The sequence below is a fragment of the Cheilinus undulatus genome, linkage group 14 (genome assembly GCF_018320785.1).
Source record: "Cheilinus undulatus linkage group 14, ASM1832078v1, whole genome shotgun sequence".
Classification (NCBI taxonomy): Eukaryota; Metazoa; Chordata; class Actinopteri; order Labriformes; family Labridae; genus Cheilinus; species Cheilinus undulatus.
This window is the reverse complement of record NC_054878.1, coordinates 19,141,300-19,166,298: the sequence shown is the minus strand read 5'-3', so window position 1 is coordinate 19,166,298 and position 24,999 is coordinate 19,141,300. Positions and strand designations below refer to the sequence as shown.

Here is a 24,999-nt window from a genome sequence, read left to right as displayed (position 1 = left end):
ATTGTTGCTGCTCTCGTCCTCCTGTAGATTAGTTGATGATTTGTGGTTTTGTTTTGTTTGTCCTCAGACTGTGATGGTTTGGACTCAGAGATGACCTGCAACCTGCATGCATGATTGACAGTATCTACTCTCAGCTGGTCACATTTGAGGTATTTGTTGCTATATTCAGATTTAAACATAATATGGTGCATTTGATTGAAAGCTATTATTGTTTTATTGTGCAGGTTTAAAACAGGGTGATCAATGCTTTCTGATGAGCTTGACTCCAAACCAGAGGTAATCCTGTCATCATATTTATGCTCACTCTTCATCATAACTGCAGACTTAGTAGAGACTTTGAATTCTACGCTAAATATGACACAATCTCTACATCCTTAACGTATCTTTTTATTGTTGATTTCTGTGTCCAGCTGCTGGTGCAGTTTGTACAGAACGCGTCCATCCCTCTTGTGCAGGGTCTGGAGGACTCGGAGTCCAAACACCCTTGTCTTCCTCTGCTCACCCCGGCTGAAAGCTCACTGTGCAGCCCGCTGGAGCTCACAGGTAGGCTGGTTATTTATCTCCTTCTGTTTAATGCAGGTCTAAATTAGGAGTGGTTTCACATATAGATCACTTTCAGTGTTGATATCTGCTACACTGTATAACTGGGGATTCCTTACTACTAATAAAAATGATAACGATAATAATAATACTTTATTTGTATGGCACTTTTCAATACAAATGACAAGGTGATTCACAACAAATATGAAAAACACAATAAAAGTCAACAAACACAATGAGCAATCATACAAGTAAGCAAACAAACAATAAAATGACGTAAGAAATAAATTTATAAAGAAAAGTTAACATAAAAGAGTAAAAGCTTTTTTTTCTGAGTAGAGAAATACAATGAGAGACTGACTCTGCAAGTTTGATCTCCTCTGGCAGGCTGTTCCAAAGTCTGGGGGCTCTGATAGCAAAAGCTCTGTCACATTTGGTTTTCAGCTTGGGTCTTAAAACAGTCAGCAGGGCCCTACCAGAGGATCTCTGACTGCATCCTGGCTTATAGGAGGATAAAAACTCAGAATATATATGGAGGGACCAGCCCAGTCTGTGCCTCAAAAGTTAGTAAAAGAGTTTTAAAGTCAGGCCTTAAAGGTGCAGTGATATTTAGCCTAGTAGCATTTAGCTGAACAAACTTAGTAAAATAAAGCAAAACATTTCTAAGATGGTCTATTTAAATAAGTGTTAGCCATCTAAATTCAAAAACAGCTATTTTGAAAAAAAAAAAAAAAAACAACTCAGAATAAACCTTTAATTCATACATAGGGAGGGTCCCCTCCATGGATGCCACCATCTTGGATTTTTATATGTTTCCATGGTAACATAGAGGAAAAAAGGATAAATAAAATTATTGTATTGTATTGTATTGTATTCACATTACAGATACACATTAAATTCAACTGGTTGCCACAGTTTCCAGCAGAGAAATGCAATCTAGAACCCACTTCTAGATGTTGATATTCAGTTTTACACACTGCACCTTTAAGCTCAGTGGGTAGAGCAAGCGCCCCTATACAGAGGCTCTTGCCCTCAACTCACTGGTTGCAGGATCAATTCCTGGTCTTGGCCCTGTTTGGTGCATGTCTGACCCTCTCTTTTCAGCTATTCTATCTAAAGGCAAAATGCCCTAAAAATGATCTTTAAAAAATTTTTTAAAAATAAATCCTTAAATCAACTTGCAGCCGGTGGAGGGAAGCTAAAATGGAAGGGATATGGACACATTCGTTGTTCCTTGTTAAAAGCTGAGCTGCTGCATTTCTCACTGTCTGCTGGCAGTGAATCGATTTTTGGCTGATAAAGGTGTTTACTGAGTTGCAATAATCTAAGCACTCACTCACTCCAGATTTTTGGGTAACATTAGGCTTGCTCAGGAAGGCTTGTGAAGGTAGAGGGTAAAATGAATGTGGCAAAATATAGGAAAATCCTGGAGGACAATCTTTTTCAGTCTGCAAGAGAACTACAGCTTGGGAAAAGATTTATTTTCTAGCAAGAAAATGAGCTGAAGCATACAGTGAAAGTTACACAGAAGTAGTTTAAAGATAACGAGGTGAGTGTTCTGGAGTGGCCAAGTCTCTGTGCAACCTGACGCGGTTTGAACAGTTTTACAAAGAAGAATGGAGTAAAATTGCAGTGTCCATATTTTCTTACTAAATACTGACTCAAAGGAGCTGAATATTTATGCTGTCACTTATTTGACATTACATATTTTTATTTAATTAACATTACTTTCAAGAAATCTGTTTTCACTTTCAAAACAGTTTTTGTAATGAATATTTGTTAAATAAAAAGCCAAATTATATTGAACATGAAAATTAATAGAAGGGTAAAACATCCAAGGGGGTGAATACTTGTTACAGGCAATGTGCAGTATTTCATAGTACAAAAATCCTCTTTATTGTCTACCACACAGTTCAAACTGGTGGTATAACAGCTATCCCTCAAACATTTTCTCCTTATTTGCTGTAGGTACGTACAAAAAAGGTGTACTTTAGCATCGCATGCGGTGACACAGTAGTTTTGTGATTACAGTTTCTCACAAATGTACAAACACGTTTCCAGAAACTGTGACCTAAATCTTCAAAACTCTAAGCACAAACTCAGAAGATTTAAAAGCTTTGTCGAAACTCCACAAGCCTCATGCAAAATGCAACCCAGATCCCAAAACTGATCTCCTCTACCAAACAAGACACACATATATATTTATAAAGGCTGTCAGACAATTCCATTTTTTTACAGCAAGAAGTGAGCAGTAACTGCTCTGAATCATAAGTTGCCCATTTAAATGACTTTGACATATAAGAAAAAAACTAAAAAATCAAATCTATTACAGAAAATAATGACAGATGAAAGTTCTGGCGTCAGTGTACGAACATGAGTAACACCACATGAGCTTTTAAAAAGAAAACGGGACAAAAAAAAAGCTGTGTGTAAAGACCTTACTAGTTAAACATTTGATGATGTATCAATCTTACAGTCTCAATGTAAATGTATACATCTACATATTCCATGCATTTTCTTTTCTTTGGTAGTCCCTTGATTGAAATGAACATTTGTTTTATTTTGCACAATGTTTTTTCTCAGTTCTACCCAAGATATTCTTATTATCTCCTTTTCTTGCTGCAAATTAAATCTTATGAGATCATAATAAGATGCAGTGTTATTTAGATTGCAAATGATGCAATGAAAAAAAGGTCATGTTCATTTTTCATCAGCAGAATACTTTTGGTTTAACTTGGGATGAATTCAGAAATTATTATTTGGTGGAATAACCCTGATTTAGTCAAAGCTCTCTTGGGCTTGGCATGTTCTCCGCCAGCCTTTCATAATTCTGCTCAATGACATTCAACCACTCTTGGTGCAAAAAGTCAAGCAGCCTAGCTTTATTTGATAGCTTTTCAAATAATTACCCAAAACAGACACTAGAATAGAATACTTTCAAAAGATCCGGTGGAGTTAATTGAAGGAGTAATTGGAAGGTTTTCTCCATTTTTGTCTTGGTGTTAAATTTTGTTAAATGGCCATGTCTCTGTCTCTAGATGAAGTTAGCTCCGATCATCCAAAAAACATGAGCAGTATCACCTGCCTAAGAGATGCCTGAATATTTGGGGATTTTATTAACAGACAGCTTGTAGAGTTTATTCTTTACTGAAACCTTGAAACACTGATTTCTCCTCAGATGGGGGCCTGAGCCATGAGCCTGAGAGTTCTCCCTCACTATCAGAGTTCAGAGGTGTGTCAGAGCGAAGCCCATTAGTGGTCCAGTCGCACTCTCATCCACAGGCTTCACCCAGCCCTCCACCCATCCTTCATGACCTACAGCAGTCAGAAAGCACTTCATATGTCCTGCTAAACCTCGCAAAAGGTAGGAGTAATCTAAACAACAGCCAACCCTTATATGTATGAGTCTAAAATTTACATCCAATGTGCTTTTACTCTGTAAATTTCATAGAAGACAAACTCCTCCTGTCTGCAGAAGTTTATCAACCAGCTATCTGCATTTTTCCATATTTCTCTCAATAAATAAATTCTTTATTCCTGTATGCTGATGAGTCACTCCCTGATGGATTTCAAACATCGTTTTAAAAGGCTGAGAAGTTTTACATTAAAACTTTAAATCTGTTTTTTTTTGTCTGCACTTTGTGTCTCATATGGCTCCAGATTTCACACAGGGCGCTAAAAAGAAATGAGGTGACACATTTTCATGAAGAAAACTGTGAATTATTTTGGCTGGAAGAAATGATCCTTGGCAGGCACATTCTCTTGGTTCATCAGCCTTTGGCAGCAGAGCCAGAAAATTAATTTTGGTCCCTTGACATGCACCTTTTGTGCAGTGCGCTGTGTTCAGTCTGTGACTCAGTGAGCGATGTGACGGATAGAAAAGACTTTTCAGAGGGCAGAATCACTTTCTGCCTTTTGTTACATTAAATTCAAATCATGCATAAAGGGGGATTGTGTTGTTTTCAGTGTGTCAACTTATGTGTCTGTTTGCCAGCATCTTCTTAGCCTTCCAGAATAAAACATTAAACACAAACTGCTGAGCTTGATAGAGAAACAATAATGAATTCAAAGATATGACCTCGGGGGACTCAGGCCATTGGTGATCCTGCAGACTTTTGGAATAGCCTTGAGTTTCTTCTTTCACAGTGATCGTCCTTCTGCCTTTCCCTCACAGGCATCACAGCTTCTTCCGAGTCGCTGATCTTCGCCGCAGATGGCGCTGGGGAGGATGACGATGAGGGGGTCTCATCAGGGGACTATGGGATGGATGGCAGCGCTCCCTGGTATCTGCGGGTACAGGAGCTGGCACACGACAGCCTGATCGCCGCCACACGGGCGCAGCTTGCAAGAGATGCCAAGGCCAGCCAGGACGCCAAAGCTGCAGGTGCCAGTAACCGTAAAGCCACTTTGTTTCATCAACGCAAAAATTAAAGCTCCTGTGAGAAGATTTTACCTGGATATGAAACACACTCAAATTTTGCTGAAGTCTCTTAATAACCATCAAAGTGAGTGAGACCATCAACAGGAAAATTAATGAGTCCTGTGCAGCTATGTCTGCTGTGGAATTGGTGTCAGACAAAATGATCGACAGCAATCAAAGCTATCAAAAGGACCTTTTTCTCACTGTAAGATTCTTTAGGAAGACAACATGATGATTTTTGGGTAAAATATTAAACATGCATGCACAGGGAAAAGTCAGTAAAGAGAAAAAGAGGTGCTGCTTTATCCACAGGGGGCGCCAAAATCAGCACAAACACATCCAGAAGAGGTTTTACTGTTGGTTATACCTTGCATTAACATCTGGTTTTGACATTTATTTGCCTAGTTGACTGCAGGACATCACGGTGCAATATTAAAACGTCTTCAGTGACAACCAATAATCAGAACTCACTCGCAAATAAGAGCCCATTTCTGTGGCTTACTGTGGTTCCCTTCTGTTCACATTTACATGGATAGGCGAAGCTGCTGGAAATACTAATGAAGCTCAGAGCAGCCTTTCCTAAACTTGAACCCAAAGTGGGCCGTGGGCCAGTTTTTATTGGGTCACCATTCGTCAGAGTAAAAAGAGTATTCATTTGCTCTAAATGCTGTGTGAGGGGCTGTCACTCTCAGTCCCTCCCCCCTACCCTGTCTTCGTGCGACCCTCAGTGACACCTGTAAGTGCCCTCTGGTTTGACTGGGCGAAGGAGAGAGCGAGCGGTACCAAACTTTGAGTGCCACAGAAAAATGCCCATGATGTTAGAGTGAAAATATAAAGAAATGCTGGCCTTCCAAAGCTTTTGGAAATGCAGAGGAAAGTCCTGAGTGTGTTTTATGTGTGGAGCAGCTCAGTAATGAAAACTTAAAAATAAACAGATTCAACAGACAACAAATGAAGCACCAGCTAACAGGTGATCAAACAATTTCATGGTTTATTTTAAAGTAGGGATGCACCATATTGAAACTGTTGGATTTCTGATGTGCCTATATTTATGAAATGATTTTAGCTGATACGAATGTCGATACAGAGATTTAAATGTAGTCCCGACCTAAAAACTATGTTCTTAAAGCAGTTTAAAGTGTAAGGAATGACGATGAATAAAGAAAGACTTCAGCTGATGTAGGTCTGTTGGTCAAGGCTAAAACTCAGCTAACGTACTTATTCCTAAATCCAATATTTACACCAGATATAGGCAGATTTTTATAGCCAAAATGTTGGTTGTAAATATCAGCAGAAAGTTTCATATCTGCTGATATTATGGTAATATAATATGATGATATAACACAACAGCAACAAAAACAGCTCAGTGTGAAAGGTTGATGCTTCTTCAGGCGTTCCCAAATATTAAACACTGTAACTTCTTACCACTCCTTTTTGCTGTTTGTATTCACTCTGTAGTCTTTTTGTAAAGTTTCTGTCACAATTTTTGATCGAGTTCCTTTTTCCTCTTTCACTTTAAAGTTTGTTCTTATACTGACGGGTAATATCCTTTGCTAAAGATGACGCAAAACACAAAATAAAGCAAAACAAAGAACTGCTGCCTCAGAAAAACATATTAGTGCAATAGTTAACCATTACACTTGCATACTAATACTGTATTTGACTTTTTAGGATGAATTGACTCTTTCTCACTAAGTAGATTTTTTTCAGGCATTTTCTCAACACAAATATTAAACAGTGCACAGAAGAATCCACTGATTAAAACAGCCATATCACCAATTGCAGTGTATAAAATAGATCTAAATAAGTTCCACATTGATACAATTTTAAAATCATGCAGTGGAATGGTAAAGTAGTTAAGTAGTCCAACAAACCTAGACTAAAAAATATATTAACAGTCGTGTTGGTCTTATAGTGAAACTTTATGATTTTTTTTTTAGGTTTGGGTCGCAGGAAGAGTGGTATAAAAAAGCTTGAGTTAGAGCAAAGAGTCAATCAGCACCTCTTTATCTGCTCTGGACCCTTATTTTGCTATAAACATGCTTTTACAAGCCACAGTGGTATACTGAATATTTGTGAGCTATTTGTAAGATTTATTCAACCCTAATTTTCAATGAAACAGAAGAATACAAAGAATATTAACAGCACAATTAACAACAGTCACATTCAAAGGCAGAATAGTTTATTATCATTAGCTTTAAACTGACCAAAAGAAACAAGTGTTTGCAGTTTTAATGTTCTTTGTCTTTCCAAGTGAACCCAGCAGAGAAGCTAAAAGCACTTCTTTCCTTTCTTTCCCACTTCTTGCCCGTGGAACTACAAGCAAAGTTTCTAGATCATGTTGAGTTGATGATGAGATTGATTTAACAAAGATGTTTTGTGTGATGGCATTTTGCCAATTTAGGCTTTTAATGAATAAGAACCAATGCCTGTCACATCTTAACTCTTAAATCTAGGAGTTTGGGCGCCGGTTTCCTATTTTTTTATGTCAACACCAAGTAGCTAAATAATGAACAATCAATGGTTTATGGATAAGGGATGGGATTAAATAATTATATACTTCCTCCTACTCCTTTTTGACTATCTTGTACTGTATCGCTATTTTGCTTTCTTGTTGCATGCTTGTAATAAAGAGTTTAATTCAGTTACATTCAGATTTTTCCCAAATGAAAAAGAGACAGGATTCTCATCTTTATGAGTGAGGCTGGATGGATGCTTTCCCTCTTACTGGCAGATTTCTGCAGACTATGTCAGCTGGCTGAGTGGTCGCTACTGGCACACACAAGTCTGCCAAACCAACCCAGATGAAGGCATCCCAGACCACCTCTGAGTGCAGTCTGATCGTTCAAACATTATCTTTAGATTATCGCGAGGGTTGTCCACACCTAGATGTAAGGATTACCACTTGCTACTGGAATGCCCAGGGCCGTCAGTAGGAATGGAAGACGGGGGGGCTTAGCCCCAAGGGTTGCAGGTATTACTTGGCATATAGCGTGTACCAATTTTTTTTGGTACAACTAAAAATGCTTCGTTAATTGATTTATTATTAGTTGTAGAGCGTTTATCAGGATCTATAATCTGGCTCACTCTCTTTTTCTTAGAAGATTATCTTTTCCTGAGCCTTGAAGAGGTCCTCCTTTTTTCTAATAACAGCCTGAGTGAGTTTATGAGTTGGTATTTAAAGGTCTATATGCTGAAGTGAGTTCATGGAAAAGATGTTGGAAAACATATCCATTAATGCATTCAGTAAAATATAAATGTGGTATAATATCTAAAAATATATAGTTTCATAACTCCCCTATTTCTTATTTCAGGCTTTTATGCTTTCGATATGAAACTAGTTTAGTTTATTTTTGTCTGCCACCGATATTTCTCTGTGTCTGAAGACAGTCTATACCAGTGGCCAAGAGCCATATTGTCTTAAAATACTTTAGTGAGAGCCACATTCCAAAACCAGGGATGTAAAAAGATCCATAGATCAGCTGATCCATGGTGGAAATAAAATGAAACGGTGAATTGTTTGATTAATCTGTAATTAAATGAGGTGCAATAGCCCACATAAAAATCTTTATTGTGTTAGAGGAAAGGATATGTTACTAAAAATGAGCATATATTTTTTATTTATGCAAGTTCCACCTGGTCTAATGACGTGTTAAAATATTAGTTTGAGCTCTGAGATGCTTTCAAAGAGGTATTTATAAATCACACTGGGACATTTACTGTAGTTCTGTGGCTCTGCCTAACTTAAAAGAGATGTTTTCTATTTTTTTCCGGCTCATTATTGATGCTTTTAGCTAAAGGGGGAGGGGCCTCATATTGGTCTTTGCCCTGGGCCTCCAAATGTCTAAAACCGGCCCTGCCTTTCATTTGTAGCTCTCCCAGACACATTGTTCCACCCCATGTTATTCTGTAGTGTTGGTTTCCTGTTTCTGCTCTTTTGACAGAATTCATTATCAGCAGTACATTAAAGATCAAGTAAAAGACCCACGTTTGGACAAGTTTCACTAGATATTACGTTACCTCAACATGTGATCCGTGTGTGTGTGTGGGTCACTGATGACCGACGACGTGTATCGCAATGATCATCACAGAATACCAGTGTGGGAGAGCATGGAGAGGAAGCGACTGAAGAAACTTGTTAAAATGAGGGCATAGGAATCTTCAGTTTGAACACAAGACAGCACACCTCAATGAATGAGCTTACTGAAGAGACACACTACCAGCTGACTTCCTCTGCTCTCTTAAGCACATTCTTCTGTTGCGCGCACCCGACGATAATAATTCACGGATTAAGAGGAAATAAAAGTTTTCATTTAGACTTGGCACTAAAGAGCCACAGGCGACTAGAGAGCCAAGGTCTGAGTATCTCTGCTCTATAAGCAGAAAGTAACGTGATAGCGTGGTGCATTCCTTCATTAATTTCATCACTGTTTTTACTGTAGTTATTGTTAGGGGCCCAAAAATGGCCTAACGACGTCCCTGGGAATGCCTAAAACCGATGTTAATGCAAGGTATCAATGACCCCCTGAGTTTGTCAAAAGGATGTGGGCAGTGCTAGTTGCATGTACATCAAAGGCAGCAATGTGTGGTGTTTAAGACAAGAAAGGGGAGAAAATTAAAAAGAAAAGAAGCTTGTGTGTAGGAAGCAGCACATTTTAGTGAGAGATAACATCAGCCTGTCTACTTACGGCAGGCATCAAAGACAGAAAGGAGAGAAATGAGGTCAGCAGTGAGATGAAAATGTGTTGTAATCAGCACTGACTGAAACTGTGTTCAGTGATCCTCATCAGAAGTCTCTCAATCACAATGAATTTGTAGCTTTGTCTTCATAGATTTACAAATCTGTCTGCGAATATCCAGCTGAGTTGTGAGGGCTGCATTCTTGTCAAACATTGATCATGCTTAAGTACCTTTCTGTGTGCTGTGTCTCTGATGATTTAATGTGTGTTTAGTAATGTGACTAAGGCAGGCTCCAGAGACTCAGAGAGAGAGAGAACAAGGCAGTGGAGAGATGTTAGACATCGAAACAGGATCTGGACAAGTGATCTAGAGAAAAATGCTACATAAATCCAATAGGCAAGTTTATTTATAAAGCATAGTTAAAGCTAAACACTTAAAGACAAAAGAAACAGTAATAAGATTTAAATTAGTAAAGAAATCTGTACAAGAAGTGATTGAACTCATAGAACAGCTGTGGTATGATTTTGAGTAGTTTGACACTTTGGAAAGTCTACTTGCTACCTTCTCCATAACAAGAGTTACACAAGAAGATCATAAATCTATCTTGAGGAGGCAGTTAGCTTAGCTCATCACAAATACTAGGATTGATGAAAAAAGCTAGCATGGAAATGCAATCAAAGCTGTCAAGACACCAAAGTGGCACCAATTTCGGTCACATCTATAAATAAGAAATGCTAAAAATGTATTTCAAACCTCCCTTTGACTGTCAGCAGTTGTTTACTTCAGCGTTTCCACTCAGACATGTCCTCCTCATGCGCTACTCTGTCAGTTCAAAGTTCTCCTTAATCTCCTCCAACTCTCCTCCTAAAGCTCCCCTCTCTGATCTGAACCACACACAGGCTCTTTTCCGCAGCACAAGGTGCCGTAGAAAGCTGTTGACCCGCGCCAGGAGTCTGCACCACATCTGGCCACGTTTTAACTCCCCTTCACAGGTGGCCTGTTAGATAAAGATTTCACCCATGACATGCAGGGCACAGAGTCTCCTAGCTACGTCTCTGATCTTTGAACTCCATTCGAGCCGAATTGCAGCCAGAGGTCCATGTTGCAAAAGCGATACAGGAGGGATTTTTTCACCTTCTTTGCCTGCACCCACCTCTGATCCCAGCTAGGAGCTATTGTTTGAACTTTTACTTTAGTCTGACTTTCTTTGACTCACTGTTTTTTCTTCCATTTTCCCACTTGTGTAAGAACAAATAGTGATGTTTTGTGATGAGTTTTTTATCTTAATAGTTTATTGATTTTTAATCAATAAACTATCACATAATCTAATCCCATTTCACTTAGACGGTCCTGCTACAATGGAAAGGGTCGCTATGATCCATATCCAGTAAAAGATACAGTCTGTATGTGATTAAAAAGTGAGCAAAGGTCAAAATCCTTACAACAGCTTTTATTTCCGTACACACAAATGCATTGGGAACACTGCACATCATATTCCAAATCAAAACATAAAAAAAGATGCATCAAATTTCTTATTACTTTACAGAAAATGAAGAAGAAGGAATATTAAGGTTTTCAAAAAATAGCAGTCTGCATTTTTCTTCCCAAATATTTACTGTATGAGCTGAAAAATACTTGTAGATTTAGCTTTCCTGTGAATCACTGAACTAATATTTCGTTGAATAACCACTGTTTCTAAGAGCTGCTTAACATCTGTAGTGCAAGGAGTTGACCAACTTCTGGCACCTGTGAACAGGTATTCCATCCCAGAACAGCTGGACTACATTCCACAATTCCTCTGCAGGCCTGTAGATTGGGCTGGTGTATTTGGGGTTGTTGTTTTGTTGAAGCAGCCATTTCAAGGGCATTTCCTCTTAAGTGTTTTGTTGTATTCAAATTGATCCATGATCCCTGGTGTGTGATAAATGCCCCTGAAACTATAGTATGAGAAACATCCCAATATCATGATGCTTGTGCCACCATGCTTTACAGCCTTCTCAGTGTTTGTGGCTTAAATTCAGTGTTTGGGGGTTGTCTGACATACTGTCTGAGGCCCTCGTGGTCTAGTTCATTAAACTCATTCAACATTCAACATGTGACACCAAAAAAACGATCAAAACTGCCTTGATTTATTCTAACAAAGCTTCAGAAGTACATAACTTCATGTAGGTGAAGCAACCTTTCACAATGAAAGCACTAGATGCACTTTGGCAGGCTATTAAACTAATTTTCTAACATACAGGAAGTGGTATGCGCTTTCATGAAAATAATGTAAATGTGAACTGAATTCAAAAGAAGTTAAGGCTGTTTAAAATAAATGTTTTTCAAAAAATGTCAAGGTAAATAATTAATAAAAAACTTGACTCTGATCATTAACGATTTCTAGCCTAGCGTCTGGGTTACAATAAAGCCTAGAAAAACTTTGATTGACATTTTTGAGAAGTTTACATGTTTTCAAAGGGCACAGTGAACTCTGGCCATTAACAGAAGTAGAACGTAAATTCATAACTCATTCCCTCTACCCTGTCTATCCCATCCAACAGTTGTAATACCACTTTATTTTAAAATGTGTGCTCTGAGGTTAAAGCAGATAGTTGCTGGAAGCCAAGGTTTTATTGTTCACAAGTAAAGGGAAAGAAAAAAGGAGAGAAAAGGGGCTCATAAAATGAAAGAAAGTGCATCTTTGAAATAACCAAAGGTTCTTAAAGTACTCCAGAAAAGGTCCCCACACCTTCTTAATGTTTTGTTTTTACAGCCAGCAGCTGAGCAGCAGATCTTTTAAGGGTAAATAATGTTTTTTAAATATTCATTTACATCATCTTTTTATTATTATTTATGTTAGATTAGGTTCATTTTTTACAAGGTGTTTACTGTATGTAAGAATAAAGTGTCAGCGAATATATCAAGCTGGCTGTAATTATACCCAGGTGACCTGCCCAGGTATCATCAGTGTATGGGGAAACACGGTGGTGTGTTTTCTTCACAAAGACAGTTTTATCCTTAATAAGGTAAAGAAAAATAAATATTTTATCCTGCTTTCAAATCTTATAGTTGGAGAATATTTTAGGCCCTGTGTACCAAAGCAGTAGATTTACATCTCTTTGCTGATCTTGTCTTCTACATGTGTAAGTAAATCAGGAATGGGCGACTTTGGTTACCAAGAGGCAACTTTATCTTATTCTTAATGTCAAAAGGACAAATTTTCACATATTTTCAGATATTTTCAATTTAATCACTGTGACTGATTACTAATAATTTAATGAAAGTAAAAATCTACAGAAGGCAGGGTTTAGTTGTACTGGAGGCCAATAGCAATGGCTTCCACCACTATAGCAATTAGCTTGGATGTAGCCATAGTATAGCGTCAGTTTTATCAGAACTGAGACGCATTTCTTTATTAAAACAAGATTCTCTTGGCAGAGAAGATGCTTCATGTTTGTAAGCCACAGCAGCTCCAGGCTGTCGAGCTCAGGTTGCTACTGGAGTGGCACATGTCTACTATCTCATCCTGTCTTGTTGCTCTGGTTGGCTCATAATGAAATTGACGGACAGAGCATTCGTCCATTCACCTTCTGAGAATATCTGAAGAATGGGATGGGGGGCACCAAAGCTCTTTGGGGGGGCATGAGGCTTTGTCTGCTCTGAGGCTGCCAAAATTAGATTTGCAAATATTGACTAAAACCATGAAAAAGTCGTTATAAGTAGTTAATACAAATGTTTTTTTTTTTTTTTTTGATGAGAAAAGCATGCATAGGCCTTTTTTTTAGGGTTTATAAGTAAAACAATTCAAATCTATGTTGATTTTTGGTGGCCATGTGTCACTTTTTCTTCTCTCTTGGGTCCATGTAGGGGGTGCTCCTCTGAAAAATGGTTGGGAAGCACGGCAGTAGATCATCACTGTTATTTCAATGCTGTTTCAAAACTTCTTAAACCCATTCCTTATTTCCCACATGTAAACCAGTCTAAAGGGATTTAAAAAACAGAAACAGAACAGGACCTTAATGTTGCCCGTCGCTCTGAACAAATGTGATATTTTGTACATTTTATCATGTTGTTAGATGAAATATGTGACTGTAAGCTGCTCCGGCAGTAAAGAAAAGACGCTGAAGTACTGAGCAGGTTGTTTAATGGGGAGTCTGCAGCGGACTAACTATTTCAGTGTGGGACTAAAACTCATCTGAGCTGCTGTAATAGCTGCCCTCCCACCAACACGCATTAGATTAGACAAGTTTCTGTCAGCAGTGGGGTATCGGTTATGGCTACATTACTGCCAGGATGCTGTAAGCAAAATTGGACCCGCTAACAGCATTCTAAGTGGGGAGTCCAAGTAGGTGAAAAGCGAGTGATTGCGTTCGGCTTCCGGTTGTTTTCTTTTGGCGGCAGTTGTTCAGCAAGTCTCAGTTACTACCTGATGATTAGCTTTTTATACGACCGTGCTCCAGAGGCCGACCACCTGCCAACTCCTGGATTGTTTCCTGCTCACCCTTGCTCACTTTCCTCCTCCTGTTGCCTAGGCGACCACACGCACAGTTCAACAGCGGAGGGGGACAAGCGAGATCCACCGCAGCCTCGGACCAGCCGCCCCCTCTCTAAGCAGATCCTCCGCTGCTCGTTTGAGGGATGCTGCAGGACATTCACCTGGCCCGCTCATCTCAAATACCACCTGAAGACACACAGGTAGCACACCTATAAGACACATGTAACACATCACGCACATTAACATGTTTGACTCCGAGCACGAACTCATATTTAGCACATTATGCACTCACGCTCAGCAAGATGAAGATAATGGCTCCAGGCAGCAGTTCCAACAAGTTGCTGGTGCCAAAGCATCAATATTCAACCCTGTGCAAAGCCTGGCTAATGTGGAAACATTTACCAAATTGAAAAATAATAATACAAGCTTGCAGGCTAATACACTCATTACACACTGTCATTTTAAAATACAATACATGCAATCATATCTCAGATGTTATTAGAAACTCAGTCATTAATAACTATAAAAAATTATTAGGAGAGATGCTATTTTGTTGTTTTTACAACCAGAATGTGAAAAGTGTTTTTAAAAAATGAGTTCTATATACAGATTCTAGCTGTTTCAACCTGAAATATCAACATTCATTTAGAAAATGACTACTTATATGTTATATAGAATTTAAGCTGAGTACTCAAAAGTTTAAAAAGCTTGAGAAATTATTCATTTTTATAGTTGTAATGGGATGTTTCTCATCACAGCAGCCACCATGACAGAGCTGTTTTGACAGGCATGAATCGATCAATCAATCAATAAGTCTTTGTTTGCATAGTGCCAGTTCATAGCCAAGGTTATCTCAAGACACTTTTCAAAGAAGGCAGGCCTAGACCGCACTGTCTGATGTATTACCATAAAGACCCAATGCTACTCACCATGAGCTCAGTGCTGTAAGTATTTAGCCTCGTTACAGTGGTGAGGAAAACCTTCTTTTTTACAGGGAGGAACCTTGAGCAGAACCAGACTCATGTTTACAGCCATCTGCCGAAGCCATGCTGGAAAGGGATATTAGGGTGGGCAAGAAGCAGAAACTGTTAATTGTTAAATGCTGGCTGTAACATTGAAGACTGCTACAGAAGGAAGCAGGAACTGATAATGGTAGCTGCTGTTCTGTTGCTGTATCTCCTTCATGTATTGTGAGGCTTTCTTGTAATGGACCATTATTATTCTTTGACAACAGCTCCCCCCCTGTAAGTCATAACGTTACCCCTGCCCCTGCCCTACCCCCCATGGCCGTTATTGCTAATTCTTCACATATTGCTACCATCATTACTGACATTAAAGCAGTATCTTACAAAATTATGACCATTATAACCATAAATTTGTCTTCCATGTTTTGTTTTTTTGTTTCTCCTGTCCTTCCTTCAGCATCCCCCTCTTCTTTCTTCCTGCTTCTCCCCCGCCCCCATACCCCACTACACCTTTCCAACCCCAGCATGACTTTTGCAGATGGCTGTAAACATGAGCCTGGTTCTCAGATGAGGAAAAAGTACGTGGCTATCACACTCAAGTGAAAGTACAGTTAATCAGGTTAAATTTTACGCAAGAAAAAGTAAAAGTTCTGGTCTATAGATCTACCCAAGTAACAGTAAAAAGCATTTAGTTTAATACTCCTCAATACTTAAAGTTTAATTTAAGTATTGAGTAGCTACTGAGGAGATGTACAGTAAAATATGAACTTTCCTTATTGGTAAGAACAACAGGAGAATAGATCTCCAACCAGGTTGTTCAGGTAAAGTCACCATTCTAGAATTAAGTTAAATACACAAAGGGGCGCAGGTGGCCGAGTGGTTAAGGTGCGCCCCATGTACACGGACGGCCCGGGTTCGGCCCTTTACTGCATGTCTCTCCCCGCTCTCACCCCTGTTTCTGACTCTATCCTAAGAAGAGCACCTAAATACACAGTTGTTGCCAGTGTTCTCTACCTCTATATATCCACATGTAGCCTTTAAAATGTATCAGCATCTGGGATTCTCTGCTCTCACATCCAGAGGCTTTAAAAACAGAGCAGACACATGCAGACCATGTGTCTGCCCTGACACATATTGGGTAAATACTGTCATGTTTTAGTTGTATTTGTCTTGTGATTATGTTCACTGAACTGCCATGGTCTGTGACAAATAAAAACACAGTTAACCCTTTGTGTTTACTATAAAAACAGTGTTTCAGTTTCATGGATGAACTTCACATAACTAGGGAGGAAAGCTTATAGAGTGGCCTTACTGCAGATGCCTTGCAAGTAGCTTGAAGTGCAAAATAGAAAGGCCAATTTTTACAGCTTTTCTCCATCATTATGTGAAATTGAACCATGTAACCAAAACACTGGTTTCAGTTTGGTAACAACACCTCATGAAGCAAAGTTTTAAATTAAAAGACTCTTTAATTCAAAGCAAATATGTAGAGGAGGTGGGCAGAACTTAGCAAAGTGTCTGCATTTGTTGTGTTGATTAAGAGCCCATGGGCGAGGAATTTACATTATGTGCATTTAAAAAAAAAAAAAACCTCTAAAAATGAAGAAGCAAGAACATTTTTATGTATTTTGGGAGATTTTGCCATACTTTTTTTGTTATTTCACTTTAGAGGAATTTACTGTATAACACAGGAGAAATTAGAGTAAATAGTGATTAAATATTTCCTCCTCAGGCTTTAGAGACTAGGTGTCGGAGCAGAGCTGTACAGATGTTTTTCAGCTGAATGATCACAGTTTTTCCAAAGGTTTTTTTTTTACTTGAAGGCAGACAGAGAAAAAAGACACAGCTCTTACTTAGAAAAAAGTGTGCACTGTGCAGCAGGAGCTCTGCTAACAACAGTCCAGGAGATGTTCTTATGGTTGCCTTGTCTGACCTTGAGGTGAGCTGTAAATGAGTCTTTCACATCAGACGCTGAGGCTGGTCTGTCTGCTTTTCTCACAGGAACGACCGAATGTTCAGGTGTGGCGCGGAGGGCTGCGGGAAGAGCTTCTATGTGCTGCAGAGGCTGCAGGTTCACATGAGGACCCATAACGGCGAGAAGCCCTTCATCTGTAAGGAGAAGAACTGCGGCAAGAAGTTCACCACTGCTGGGAACCTGAAGAATCACAGACGCACACACACAGGTGGGGAATGTGGGAGAGACACACGTATTAAAGCCCAAACATGCTGGAAGCAATTACTGAGTCAGGCCATTAGACTGCGCTCATTTAATGCTTCCACGGCGCAGTCGAGGTGGAGATGTGAAGAGTCAGCAGCACTGGCGCCTCAGATTCACTGCCGCACAGAGGATCAGCTCTCTGTCATATTTTATTTAAGGTGACATTAAGATTCCTGATAGACAGTCTGCTTCTTCTTTTCGGGACCCTCCAGTGTGTCAGCTAAAATGTGTTTATATTCACATGAGCAGCTCTCTGTGAGCTATAATATCCTTTTAGCTGCATGTAAAGTTCCTCCAATATGGATACAAGCTTCAGAAAAGCCTTCAACGCCTGCTGAAAAACGCTAAATTGGTATCAGCAAGCTCACATGTCAATGCACAGATTTGTACCAGAATTTATTAGCCTTAAATAATTTAGAGTTTCAACATAAAATATTTCTTTGCGGCTCTAAAACAGAAACCCAAAAAGGAATCTGTGCTTCTCTGACACCTTTCAAAAATGACTGTTTTGTCATTTTAGAGAAGAACCTTTACAACAACCATGCAGCACCAGCAAACAATACAAAGGAAGTCAGAGCGAACAAACTGACAGTAAGCTGTTTCACACCTGCACTCCTAAACATTTCTATAAACATCTTACTCATGGGGTTATCAGAATTTTTAATATGATGATGCTTTTTCAATACCACAGCATACCACAGCTTTAAGCTAGAAAATATCCACTATTTTTACATTTGATAGTAGCTAAAGTATCACAGTTATGAGTTGTGACAACTGTGCTTTCCTGAGTTGCTTATTCAAATGCCCCTTACAGCATAAAGTTTCCAATACAGGAGGGAAGACGTGATGTAAAGTCACAGAAAAGTGCAACACAGTGATGTTAGTTTGTCCCTTGTTTAATCTGATATATTCACATTATTGAAAATGGAAAAGAACAGATAATTGGGTAGAAATGAGTGTGAAGCAGCTTCATTATGTGCAGGCTGATCACATTGATGCAAACATGTAAATGTCATCACTGCCCCCTCACTCACAGGGGGTTTCCTTTGATATTACATGCCGTGAGCACACAATCCAACTCCTGGCTGAAATATTACTAGGGGGCTGGCAGGAAAAATTGTGAAAATTTCTACAATTTCTGTTCACACATAATCAAAACTAGTTCTCTGCATGTGAAAACACCAAATGTGACCGAACTAAGTAACATTCCCTCTGAAAAACCCTTAAGTTAATAACTTGTATTCAAGGGGAAGTGCTAGTGTTGTCATACATAGACATACTGCTATATTTAAATGGAGGAGCACTGGTTTTTAAGATCAGGATCAATGTCAGTGTTTAAAATAACAATTTTGCTGACACCAGTGTTTTTTGTCATTTATGTCATAACTTCTTTTATTTGGGGGAGTCTCACTATGCCAACATTTTTCAGGTTTTGCAATGAAAACAGAACAGAGTTTGTCCAACATGTGGGTCTTCTGCCAATGAAACATCTCTTAATTGATGGAAACATTAATTGACAGCAGATGAATCCTGGCTCCTGACATCTGTTTGACGTTTCATGTCAAACCAGTGCTTTGATGCATCCCTATATTTAGGGTTTCACAATAAATTGCAATTTGGTCATCTTTTCTGTGAAAGCATATGCAGTTTTGCTTCACATAAAGGGATCTTTATTATAGTGATTTAGAAAAATCTGTTATATGAGCATGCACACACACCATGCAGTCACATCTGTATGCAAAGAAGTGACCAATGGATAAGGCCAGATGAGGCCACAACTAAAAAACTATGAACTCACAGTTTCATTGGCCTAACTGATGTTGTTCCCTCCACATTTCATTAACACTGGCTTTTTCATCCTTGGAGTAAAATTTTCATGTGAAGTCATGATGAGCCAATCACTGCAAGCCAGCATGGTGGTGACATGAAACCAATGTAATCTAATGCACATAATGAAGCAGCTTCATACTATATATTGATACACTGAATGCATTCAGCTACAGTACTGTGCATAATATTTAGGCTAGGGGTAGTAAGGATTTATCACAGGTTTGATGTGCCACAACCAGGGGTTGTAGAGGGGAGGGCAGCCAAGGTCAAGCTCAGTGGCATCTTTTATGTCCGGGCCTTTTTCACCCCCTGTAATATGCCTGGAGACCGTTGGCGGTTTTTGGGCCCTTGAGACATCCACAGCATGACCAGAGGTTCACGACAACCCTACTACCCACCTGGACAGTCCCCTAGACAGTGCTTAATCACCACATGCACCCCTGAAGGTGTCGACATCTACGCCTTACTTCAGCCTCAATTTTTGGCCCAAACATGCCTAAAAGTTCTGCACAGTACTGAACATTCTGATATACAGTTAAAATCTATCATTATAGCTCTGAACTCTGGCTTCACTGCCATCATTAGATGTCCACAGTGTCTTTTAATGCCATGTCTTACCTCCTGGGACCCCCCTCTCCTGTCTGACAGGGAAACTTCAGACTGATAGGGACATGTATGAAGCAGCAAGACAATTTCGTAGGCAGGCTGTCTGAAATTTTGATGAACTTTGCAGGAGTGCATGTGTGAAAACAGCACAAGAGTCAGCTATATTCCCATTAATTGCTGCCAATTTGGTGGCCACAGTGGGGTTGGCAAAGGAGAGAAGAGGGAGTGGAGTGTGATTGATGGAGTCCTTACTGTGAAAGAAACAGCAAACTTACTTTGTTAGAGTTATTCTGGCTCTCAGAGAGGATTGTTCTACAGTGCCTATAAAAGGAATTCACCCCCTTGGATGTTTTACCCTTTTATTGATTTTATAAATCAGTCATGGTTAATATAATTAGGCTTTTTTGCAAAAAAACAAAAAAAAAAAAAACACTTTAATGTCAAAGTGAAAACAGATTTCCACAAAGAAAAATCAATTAAAAACATGGATGCTGGACGCTGCAATTTTACTTCATCCTTCTTTACAAAACTGCTCAAGTTCTGTCAAGGTTTCCTGTGGATCAGGCTTAAACAGGCCTTTCAAGTCCAGCCACCAAGTCTCTATTGGATTGAGGTCTGGGCTTTGACTTGGCTGCTCCAGAAAATTCACCTTGTTGTCTTTAAATAATTTCTTAGCTGCTTTCGCTGTGTGCTTAGGGTCATTGGCATGCTGGAAAATAAATCTTCTCCCAAGCTGTAGCTCTTTTTCAGACTAAATAAGATTGATTTTCCTATGTTTTGCAGCATTAATTTTACCTTCTACCTTTACAAGCCTTCTAGAACTGACTGCAGAGAAGCATTCCCACAGCATGATGCTGCCACCACCATGCTTCACAGTGGGGATGGTGTGTGTGGTGATGTGCAGTGTTGGTGTCTGCCAAACGCAGCATCTTGTCTGATGACCAGAAAGCAGCAGAAGAACCCCAGCAACAGATTTTTTTTTATGCAGAGTCCCTCCCATCTCCTCTGCTGAAGCTTGTAAACTTCTTCAGAGTAGTCATAGGTGTCTTGGTGACCACTCTCACTAGTTTCCTTCTTGAATGGTCGCTCTGTTTGTGAGGGTGGCCTGATCTAAGAAGATTTACACATGTGCCATATTCCTTCCATTTCTTGATGATGGATTTAACTAAACTCTGGGGGATGTTCAGGATCTTGGAATATTTTTTTACCCATCCTCTGACTTATTCTTTCCAATAAACTTCCCTCTAAATTGCTTGCAGTGTTCCTCTGTCTTTATGGTGTAATGGTAGCCAGGAATACTTTGCATTGTTACAACAAAGAAATAATCTACCAAACACAAATTTCCTTTCTTTTTGTGCTAAGTTTAGTTAACTGTATATTTTTCATTGGATTGAAATCATATTTATATTTAGTATCAGCAGAAGTTCATGTTCCTGAATTGCTATCAGAGAGGAAAAATGGTTGAAACACCCTGAGTTGGATCAGATTATTTTATATTTTATAAGTTAGTTTGCCTAAAATTAGGTCAGCTGTCTTTGTGGGTAACATAAACAGGAAGAAAAGCTGCGTTCCACACCTCCAGAGGGTTTTGAGCTGTTTAAATCCATTTTCCCATATTCTCATCCGATTATTCAGTGCAATTCTGCAAAGTAATGCTTTGTACATTTGTAAATCTTTGTAATATGGAGTTCTATGTGTGCGTGCCTCTATGTTCGTGTGTGGTGGGTGGCTGCTTCCAGGAGAGAAGCCTTTTCTGTGTGAAGCAGATGGATGTGGGCGATCCTTTGCAGAGTATTCCAGTCTGAGGAAACACATGCTCGTACATTCTGGTGAGTGGGACACAGTTTACAGCTGGAACGGCCCAGCGCTGTTTTTGTAATTAGTGCTTGACAACAGCCACTCTATCCTGATGTTCCTGAGCGATGCATCCTGCTGCAGATACAGAGCAGGATCACAGGATTTCACGTCTCTTTATGTTTGTTGTCTGTCGTCTCTCAGGCGAGAAGCCTCATCACTGCGGGATCTGTGGGAAGACGTTCTCTCAGTCGGGCAGCAGGAACGTCCACATGAGGAAGAGGCACGGAGAGGAGGGGCTCAGCACTGAGAGCAGAGAAACAGGTCTTTTCTCTGACATTATCCCTTTTCTTTCTCACATACACACCCCGTGCAGTAGGTGGTAATGCTAATCCATGGATTATGTAGCTCTAAGCAGCCCATACATTTTAAAAAGTGCACAGAGAAAGTGTTGGTTTAAGTTACATTCAGGAGCATTTCTTGAATAATTAATGCTTTTTTTTAGCAGTTAAAAATTCATCATTAAGATTTTTGTTCTTCAGGCTCAGTGGCTGAATTGTTTTAGATGGTTCATATCAGCAGAAAAGCAGAGATAGCAGAGCTGTGCAGAACGAGGCCTGTTGGGTGTCTTGTGATGGGGTCACATTGGTCTGTAATCACCATATTTAAACGACACGGTAACTCAAGCTCTTCTGCCTCCACCTAACATTACTGAGAGAAATGAGTGGGTGTTTGTATAAATCTCCCACTGCAGCTGTGGGGAAATGCTTTATCTCATTATCAGCTCCGAATAAAAGCGACTCTCAATGAGTGCTGTACATTCCAACATAAGGTCTAATTGTACAAAATCAGCTTAAATTAGGTTGTCTTCTTGGTGTGAAACATGAGAGCAGACAGAGTGTTTTCCTCCTTGTCACATTTGTGTAGCAGTGGGAAGCACGGCAGCTGAATCACCACTGAGGAAAACGGCTGCCAAAGCTCTAATTATAAACAGCAGATTTATTCGGGTCAGCTTCCCCAAAGAGGCTGGTCTTTTGTAAAAAAGCAGAGCACAAGAAAGATGCAGCTTCACAACAGAGGGGTAGTTTCTGTGTTATTTATACCCGATGAATTATTTAATCGACTTTGTTGGAATAAGGACAGTCCTAAAAACAACCCTAAGAAAGGCGTCAAAAGGTAACTTTAAAAGTTTGAAGTAATGAGCGGATTTCAGTCTTGAACACTGATATCTCTGACGAGAGTAAATTCTTGTCTGCTTATCTTAGAAACAGGGTTCAAACAGAGTATTCAAAATATGGTGATTGATTTTAATCATTCTTCAGTTCTGGATAAGTATGAGAAATAAAAACGGTAGTAAGAGAAAAACTATGTTTCCAGGCCATGGCACCATTTTCTTGCATTTGATGACGGATTAAAATACAAGCAGAGTGTTTTCATGGTGTTTAACACTGGCAAACTCTGCAGCCAAAATGTTTACCATGGTGTTGAAGCTGCATTTCCTAAACTTAGCATCAGTTTTTGAGTAAAAGGCCTACAAAATGACTACATTGATTTCCCCAGTCAAATCAGAATTGTTTTTTGCTCTGCATGCTATGTCACTCTAACTCACTCCCCCCTCCTTCGTCTTCATGCCATCCTTAGTGACATCTGCACTCGCCCTCTGGCTTGACTGTGCAAGGGAGAGGGTGAGCGGTAACGGACTTACTGAAAAGTGCTTTGTCTTGTCCATATTGTTAAAATGCCAATATAAAGAGGAGTTCATAAATGTTGACTTACCAGGAGTAAGTGGAAACACAGAAGAGTGGCCTCAGTGTGTTTCATGTGTGGTCGTGAACGTGATCTGTTCGGAGTAAAGTTGCTGTCACAACCCTTTTTTCCTTTCAAATAATGTTTTTTATATCCAGAAAGAAAACTAAGTCCCCTTTGCTTAAGACAGGGCAAAAAATCAAATAAAGCATAGCCAAGAACAGTTTTCTGGCCTTTAAGTTAAATAGTTTATCCTCACTGAGTCACCTACAAATGCTGTATTTTACTTTTGACACTATTTTGAGTGCCTTTCTAGCCAGTTAGATATCTTTCAGCATTTTCTAAAACCAAGTATTAAATGTAACACAGATTAATCCACTAATTAAAAGCTGCCCATCACTTGTTGCAGTGCATAGAACAGATCAAAAAGTTTTACATCACTACAGAATTAAAACCCTGCTGTTAAGTAATTAAACGAGATAAAGACATCCAACAAATGAATATAAGCTAGCATAAAACTTGCAGGGGATTTCTATTTCACTTTTGATATGTTGACTTTGTTGCAATACATGGTGTATTTTTGGAAGTTTGGGTCCCAGGGAGAGAAGATTTCCCCTTTAGGGTCTTGAGCTGAAAAACTATGGTATTTTCAAGATGTATTTTTGGGCTTTTATGCCGTCATTTTATAAAGGACATTGTATAGTATCTAAAACTTTGGAGAGTGGGGGATGACGTGCAGGACAGAAGCCGCAGGGCTGATTTGAACCTGAGCCAACCGCATCAAGGACGACAGCCTCTGTACATGGAGCATGCAGACTCAATCACAGGCTACCCAACACCCTCTTATTTAGAGCTGCCTCCACATCCATACATCACTGCTCTACGCACAGTGCCAACAGCTAAATCTATACATCTGTGCAAGTGTAGTTCAATACAGATATCAGTATTGGCATTAGCCTCCAAAAATATTTGCTGTGATTTTTTTAATGTAAAAATCTAATATTGGCAAGTAGGCCTGTCAGTGCTCTTAAACAATGCAATCATTTGTTGCCCCATGAAAAAAATCAACTCAATCAGTGCTTTTTAATGCTCCTTTACAGAGCCAGATCTGCAACCCGAGTATAAGAATCAGGAAAAATGTCATCATAACATCTGTGATTTATTCCTTTATTATTCTGAGGGAATGTGCCAATATTTTTTTATTCAGTTTTTTTCTGTGTGAAGGACAGAAGCCCTAAGAAGGCATTATCCATATATTCATGATTTTTTAAACTTTCTAACACTTAACCTTTTTCAAGTTAGTGCTTAACACGTAAAGGGTTCTTTTAAGGACAATAGCAAAACCTTTAACCTTGTAGAATATTTGAAAATGAAATACGCATCAATTCTGAATAAATACAATTAATATATTTTAGATGTCAGAATCATAAAGCATTCCACTTTTAATTATTTTCAAACCTGTCCCCAGAATGTTTGTGCACATAGTGTGTCAAGTTGATGAAGATGATAAATGAATTACAACAAAAACATAGATTTGATTTAACTCTTTTTGTTTCAAAATAAAGTCCCAATTTAAGGAAAAATGCAAGTAGTTCTACATTTCACCTGCCATCTTCAATGATTAACTTTCAGTTCTACTTTTTAAGTTAAACCCATTTGAATGTACACTTTAGGTGACACTGTCACAACTTTTTCCTGATTAGTATGAGTTGTTTTCATGGCC

General features: G+C 39.2%; 1 protein-coding gene across 1 annotated transcript in view; it reads left to right on the top strand.

The window, feature by feature from the left end:
- The window catches only part of znf410 (zinc finger protein 410), a 32,470-nt gene that overhangs the window by 397 nt on the left and 7,074 nt on the right, over positions 1 to 24,999 (top strand). Inside the window, exons 2-10 of the mRNA XM_041805017.1 lie at positions 68 to 149; positions 225 to 276; positions 411 to 543; positions 3,719 to 3,904; positions 4,715 to 4,924; positions 14,155 to 14,317; positions 17,084 to 17,265; positions 21,476 to 21,565; positions 21,735 to 21,854. Of these exons, the coding sequence (XP_041660951.1) occupies positions 244 to 276; positions 411 to 543; positions 3,719 to 3,904; positions 4,715 to 4,924; positions 14,155 to 14,317; positions 17,084 to 17,265; positions 21,476 to 21,565; positions 21,735 to 21,854 (1,117 nt within the window). The 5' untranslated portion in view covers positions 68 to 149; positions 225 to 243. The remainder of the gene's footprint in view (positions 1 to 67; positions 150 to 224; positions 277 to 410; positions 544 to 3,718; positions 3,905 to 4,714; positions 4,925 to 14,154; positions 14,318 to 17,083; positions 17,266 to 21,475; positions 21,566 to 21,734; positions 21,855 to 24,999) is intronic.